The 6972-nt window shown below is 50.5% G+C and overlaps 1 protein-coding gene across 1 annotated transcript; it reads left to right on the forward strand.

The window, feature by feature from the left end:
* The first annotated feature begins 1115 nt into the window (after nt 1-1115).
* Nucleotides 1116-5997, forward strand: LOC120665912 (trans-cinnamate 4-monooxygenase-like). Its single transcript, XM_039945633.1, has 3 exons — nt 1116-2045; nt 4417-4538; nt 5139-5997. Exons 1-3 carry the CDS (start codon nt 1261-1263, stop codon nt 5735-5737), a joined length of 1506 nt encoding a protein of 501 aa, XP_039801567.1. The 5' UTR covers nt 1116-1260; the 3' UTR covers nt 5738-5997.
* Nucleotides 5998-6972: the final 975 nt, after the last annotated feature.

The raw sequence follows: 6972 nt of genomic DNA on the forward strand, positions 1-6972 counted from the left end.
GATCTAATCACCTGCCGCGGTTGAAAAAATAAATTAGCATTTGTCAGTAAGCTGCTCTTTTCCCCCTCTCGCTCGTTGAACTTTGGATCGTGAGTTCAAACTGAATTGAATTTTTAGGTTCAAGCAAGTCCTAAAATTATATATATATATATATATATATATATATATATATATATATATATATATATATGAAAAATCATTTCTACACTCGCTTGTAGCTACTCCTACATGTGTATCTCATGATATACGATGTATCTAATCCAACGAAGAGTATGTACGTGGAGTATATGCTCATACTAGAATATCTATGGTGATATATACGGTGGGTATGTGACCATACATATATATATATATATATATTGCACAAGTCATCATAAGCTTTCAAATTCAATGAAATTTAAAATTTAGATTAGGTTTTTTCACTATCATCCGAAAATGTATAGGCAGTTTTTGCCTTTTCACTTTAGGTAGAAAAAATAGGTGACCTAATTTATAGGGAAAACTGCGTCCTTACACCACACATATGAAAAATCTAAGACATCAATGCAGACAAAAGTACATGAAGAAATGTATCAGTACATAATTGTCTACATTTATTTTTCTAATTTAAAGCAGATCAAATTTTGCTTCGACCTGAGAACATCCATGGTTATAGTAAAGGCAATATATACCCATACAAAAATCGGTTTACAAATTTGGAAGCGTGCCTAGAGTTAGTAAAAAATGACTTTGGCATAATCTAGGTAGGACGGCATAGAACTAGCAAATCTTCGTTTTGGAGCTTGTCCCACCGCACTCCGCTCTACTATTTGACTACTGCGAATTCACTACTCCTTCAATTTCACGTGGCATTTAGCAATGCGGCACGGTTTCACCTACTTATTACTAGCTCCACGTCCTCTCCCCTCAGCTGCCCGCAATAATGTCCCCTGCCGTGCCGAAACTAAATTATGGCCCACACTTTTTGCCCCCCTTTGGTGGGGCCCACTCCCACGCCCACGCACCAGAACCGTGTACCAACCCCCCTCGCTAAACCAAACCAAACAAACTCGTGTACCCAAATCGGACTCGTCTTCGCCTCCAAAGCGCTATAAAACCCTCGGCCATTCCCCTCCCCGGTTCCCATCGCCTCCCTCCTGTCCTGTGCTCAACGGGCACCAACCGCGAGGGGCGACGCAGCCAGCGCCACCAAATCAAATCAAATCAAGCAGAGCGCCAGAGCCACACACCCCACCTACCACACCACCTGGAGGCAGAGCGATGGACCTCGCCCTCGTGGAGAAGGCCCTTCTGGGCCTGTTCGCGGCGGCGGTGCTGGCCATCGCCGTGGCGAAGCTGACGGGGAAGCGGCTCCGGCTGCCCCCCGGCCCCGCCGGCGCCCCCGTGGTGGGCAACTGGCTGCAGGTCGGCGACGACCTGAACCACCGCAACCTGATGGAGCTGGCGAAGCGGTTCGGCGACATCTTCCTCCTCCGCATGGGCGTGCGCAACCTGGTGGTGGTGTCCACGCCCGAGCTCGCCAAGGAGGTGCTGCACACGCAGGGCGTGGAGTTCGGCTCCCGCACCCGCAACGTCGTCTTCGACATCTTCACCGGCAAGGGCCAGGACATGGTGTTCACCGTCTACGGCGACCACTGGCGCAAGATGCGGCGCATCATGACCGTCCCCTTCTTCACCAACAAGGTGGTGGCGCAGAACCGCGCCGGCTGGGAGGAGGAGGCCCGCCTCGTGGTGGAGGACGTGCGGAGGGACCCCAGGGCCGCCACCGAGGGCGTCGTCATCCGCCGCCGCCTCCAGCTCATGATGTACAACGACATGTTCCGCATCATGTTCGACCGCCGCTTCGAGAGCGAGCAGGACCCGCTCTTCAACAAGCTCAAGGCGCTCAACGCCGAGCGCAGCCGCCTCTCCCAGAGCTTCGAGTACAACTACGGCGACTTCATCCCCGTCCTCCGCCCCTTCCTCCGCGGCTACCTCAACCGATGCCACGACCTCAAGACCCGCCGCATGAAGGTCTTCGAGGACAACTTCGTCCAGGAGCGCAAGTATGATCACTAACCTTCATCCAATTGATTAGTTAGTTAATTATTAATCTGCCATCGAATTGCTTCTTCTCGTCGGTGAGCTGGACGACGGATGGGGGTGGGGGTGGTGGTAGGATCTGTGACTGCACATGCGGCATGTTAGAGCAGGTTTAATAAGCTTGTCTATCAGCCAAGTCATGTCACTAGCAGACCAACATAATAGACGATTGGTACAGCAATTGGTCGCTACCCTTGAAATAGAAAACTATTTTTTATTCTGTGGGACCCATCACCCCCAAACCAACGCAGCCGTTCCTAGAAAGGAAAACAAATTAAACAGGTTTGGCTGGCGTGGGGAGTAATTGTGAAAGCGAGTTTGGTCCCACATCGCACCTTGGACAACGGGACGCGACCGGCGACGGATCTGGCGCCTAGTCCCTTCTCTCACCTCGTTTCTCTCTCCGCCACCTAGACTTCTGCTGATGTGTCTTGGCTACAAGCCAAGCTGAGATGGATTATTGTACTTGCTCTTAGTCGCGTGCAGCCAGCGACTGTATTCAAGGAGTCTTTTGGCTCGAAATCAATGCCATCGCCCGATCGACAAGGACGAACAAACAGCCAAGTCGTTTTTTTTAGAAGAAGAAAAGCCAGGCCGATTTTCTCTAGCCGCAGGCCGTTGGGCAAGATTTTGACTTGTGCGATGGCCTCGGCTTCCAAATTTCCAACGGCAGCAGCCAAAGTAGGTGACTGCATCCTGTCATCCAGCTCATTGGGTCAGGATCATCAAACAAGCTGTCATTATCGGGCGGAGGAAAAAAGCATACGGACCAGTAGGTAACAGGGGGGAGTAGGTTTTGAGGATAGGAAAAAAACCGCATGATGAGTAGTAGGTGAAACCGCATGATGAGTAGTAGGTGAACCGCACTAGCCACCGCAATGCTGAGTCTACGGGTGACCGTAAACTCAGCAACTCACGGTCGATTTCTATTCCCTTCCCGTCCCCCGCAGTCTTCCGCCTCCTTCCCCTTTCCCCATTCTCCCTCACCATTTTCTCCTGGATCTCGGCTTCCGGCCGTGGGAGCTCCGCTCCCCATGGCGACCGCGCCTCTCCCATCCCCTTCCCCTTCCCCCGCCCCCTTCCCTTCCCCTTCCTTCCGTTAGACCAGATCCATGGCGGCCGCCGCCTCCCCTTCCTCCCTCAAGCTGCGCTTCCCTTCCCTCGCTGAGCCGGCTCCTCCCCCTCCCTGGGCCGCCGCGGGCTCCCCCATCGGCGGCGTCGCTGGATCCGCCTCCCTCGGCCGTCTCGTGCTCCCCCGTCGCCCGCCGCCGCGAGATCCCGCCTCCCCTGGGCCGCCGCGCGCTCGCCCGCCGCCGCCGCACTAGATCCCACGCTCCCTGGGCCGCTGCTTGCTCGACCGCCGGCGAATCCGCCTCCCTAGGTTGTGCCGCGGGCCGACGGCGTCAGCGGGGGAGGTAGGTTTTTTTTATTAAATTTTTTTGTACCGACCAAATTTTTTACCCAAACTTTTTTTTCTTTTGATTTTGAGGCAATTTTTTTTATTCTAAGCATTTTTTTGTTTTCGGATGCAAATTTTTTTACCAATTTTTTTCTATTCTGAATGCAAAATTTTTTCCAAAATTTCTCAATTTTTGTCTGTCAAATTTTTGTTTCTAATTTTTTTTCTCGTCAAAAAATTTTCTCTCTCCAAAATTTCTCTTAGAAAAAATTTCTAAAATTGGAAAACGACAAAAAAATTTCTAAAAATAGAAAAGAAAAATTGCTGTCGTGAAATCGACCGTACGGGAGCCTCCCGTACGGTTAACCGTAAATTAGCGAGACCCACTAGCCACTCGCCTCTTGACTGCGGGCACAACTATTCCTTACGGAAACGGGGTTTCACTCGCTGGATTTTGCTTGCTTTGCTTTCCGGGCAAGCCTATTTCTGAAAGCTTAGGATCAGTGCAAAGGTTCTGATTAGCCACACACACGTACTACACCGACAGCGACACGAATAAACAAAGTGATGATGGAAAAAAGAGCATGGCTTCACGCTCATAAGGTTGTGCTCTCTGTATAAAAAAACTTTGCCTCGCGGCCTCACGCTCATATCGGCAGGCAAATAATGGACTAGTTATTTGTTGATCCCCAAGTTGGGTTAGGTCGATGAACCCATCGGGCCCACGCACGAGTGAACGTGCAGGCTGATGATACGCTCGCCACCGTTATATATCCATATGAAATTCTTGCGATCTTGTTGACTTGTAGCTGCAACTGCACAGTCGCAAGGAAGGTTCTGATTCACTTCATTAGTTCATTTGGTTGGGCAAATCTTACTGACATGGTCTTTCAAATAAAAAACCTTACTGACATGTGACATGGGTGCGTGCGCAGGAATGTGATGGCGCAGACTGGCGAGATCCGGTGCGCCATGGACCACATCCTCGAGGCCGAGAGGAGGGGCGAGATCAACCACGACAACGTCCTCTACATCGTTGAGAACATCAACGTCGCAGGTTATAATTACATTCAACTACTCTTCTTATTTCCAGATTCCCACCAAACTCCTCCCGTTCAAATCCAGAATCTCTGCTCAATTTAGCTGTCGTTACAGAGTCTCCAGAAACAGAATATGCTCTGTTTCTTAAAACGAAGCAGGGGATGCTCTGCCTTTGTAGAAAAGAAATAGCCTTTTTCACAACATATCACATGGCTACGTGCCCACTTGCATTATATACATGTAGGGTCCAAGAAGAAAACATTAAAATAGCTTGCCTATGGGTCGTCATGATGCCGTGGATCACTGTTCCGTTCCAAAATACCGGTATGGACCTTAGGGGTAGATTGAAATGGTTGTTGGAACTGCTGCCACGTGATCACGCTACGACTTGTGTTTTCTAGATATTGGTTACAAGTCAAACTGCCACCAACTGTCGGTGCATCGGCAGTGCTCCTGCCTGTTTTCAGAAAAAAAAAACAAAGAAAGAAAAACACGAGATGAGATGATACCTTTGTGGTCATGTGATATCAGCTTAGGAAAAGAGCAGAAAGCTTGTTTAAATTTGAATGTTTAAGGAGCAAGCACACTGAAGAAACTACTTTCTTGCACATTGCAGCGATCGAGACTACCTTGTGGTCGATCGAGTGGGGTATCGCTGAGCTGGTGAACCACCCGGCGATCCAGTCCAAGCTCCGCGAAGAGATCACCTCCGTGCTGGGCGCCGGCGTGGCGGTGACGGAGCCGGACCTGGATCGCCTGCCCTACCTGCAGGCCGTGGTCAAGGAGACCCTCCGCCTGCGCATGGCCATCCCGCTGCTGGTCCCGCACATGAACCTCAACGACGGCAAGCTCCACGGCTACGACATCCCCGCCGAGTCCAAGATCCTCGTCAACGCGTGGTTCCTCGCCAACGACCCCAAGCGGTGGGTGAAGCCCGAGGAGTTCCGCCCCGACCGGTTCCTGGAGGAGGAGAAGGCCGTGGAGGCCCACGGCAACGACTTCCGGTTCGTGCCCTTCGGCGTCGGCCGCAGGAGCTGCCCCGGGATCGTCCTCGCGCTGCCCATCATCGGCATCACGCTGGGCAGGCTGGTGCAGAACTTCCAGCTGCTGCCGCCGCCGGGGCAGGACAAGGTCGACACCACCGAGAAGCCCGGGCAGTTCAGCAACCAGATCGCCAACCACGCCACCATCGTCTGCAAGCCGCTCGAGGCCTAAGAGTCCCGGAAATGCGCGTTCCAGAGCAGAGGCCATCGATCGAGCACTACGTATTTTGGTTCGTTTATTTTTTTTCTTGTGTTTTTTGTACTATAAGAGGAGACGCGTATTCTTGTTCGTGTTGGGTGTCGACTGATGGTGGGGGGGGGGGGGGGGGGGGTATATGGGGCTGTGGTACGCGTGGTGTTGTAGATTCACTTGGTTATGTTCTCGCAAACTTATCCATAATTTATAGTGCTGTAAACTTGAATTCAGACCCACTCTCTGGTGAACATGGCGGAAATTTCATTCAAGGGCCATTTTTAGTTTTGAAATCGCCAAACTTCTGGTGTAGGAGCTGAGCGCAAATAAAAAAAATTCAGCCATCGAAACAGAGAAAACCAACAACAAATTTTATAAAACTGCCCAGGTCCTCTTCCCAATGCTAATTCCACGGTCGATCGAAGGTTTAGAAACTCACGGTGAATCCGATCCGCCACGGCACCGCGATTTTCTTTTCCTTTTGCTGCTACCTCTTTCCCAGATCCCCATTCTCTTTCTCTACGTCTCTCTCCTCCGTAATCTCCTCCGTAATCCTCTTCCCGGTGACGGCTCCGGAAGTTTCGAGCTCATTACACTGCCGCCTCTGGGAGTCCCGAACTCCTCGCCCGCGTACACCCAGAGTCCCTGTGCTCCTCGCACCGCGGCTGTGAGGGGTGGAGACCCGGTGAGGCGGCGGCAACGCAACCCTACCGCAGCAACAGTGAGGCAAACGGAGGTGCAAGTTGCTGAAAATTTTTAAAGAAACTTTTCTAGAACAAAATTCAGTTGGGCATGCACTTGGGAGATTTGATTTGTGGGCTACCATTCCTATCAAGAACTCCAGATCCCTGTCCCAACCATACTCCATATCGTTACTGACTTGCTACTGAAACTGAAGTAACAAAGAAAAGAGCATATTCTAGCACAAGCATATCCAGACAGGCTCACCACAAAGCTTTTCCTACCAGTATTTTCCCCCCTTGAATTGCATTTCTCTACAAGTCTGTTAATATGCCATATATGAAAATGGTTCGGTAGTTGTTCATACAGGCAAACAAGTTTAGGCCCCAAAAAAGATCAACAAAGTATCCCCACCTTTAGCATTTGCAAATCACTAAATGTCAACGTTAATGATAATCCCGGAGGGTAGCTACAATTAGCTAAATGTAGTTAGGTCCTACTTAGTGATGAACAAGTCATGGAAAGAAAAGAAT

Source organism: Panicum virgatum, chromosome 3N, assembly GCF_016808335.1.
Source record: "Panicum virgatum strain AP13 chromosome 3N, P.virgatum_v5, whole genome shotgun sequence".
NCBI classification, from domain to species: Eukaryota; Viridiplantae; Streptophyta; class Magnoliopsida; order Poales; family Poaceae; genus Panicum; species Panicum virgatum.

Bases quoted from the DNA above. Each gene is read 5' to 3' on its own strand.
- LOC120665912 (XM_039945633.1), top strand. From the start codon at position 1,261: ATGGACCTCGCCCTCGTGGAGAAGGCCCTTCTGGGCCTGTTCGCGGCG. The intron at 2,046-4,416 runs GTATGATCACTA...GTGCGTGCGCAG, and splicing joins AACTTCGTCCAGGAGCGCAA to GAATGTGATGGCGCAGACTG. The intron at 4,539-5,138 runs GTTATAATTACA...TGCACATTGCAG, and splicing joins TGAGAACATCAACGTCGCAG to CGATCGAGACTACCTTGTGG.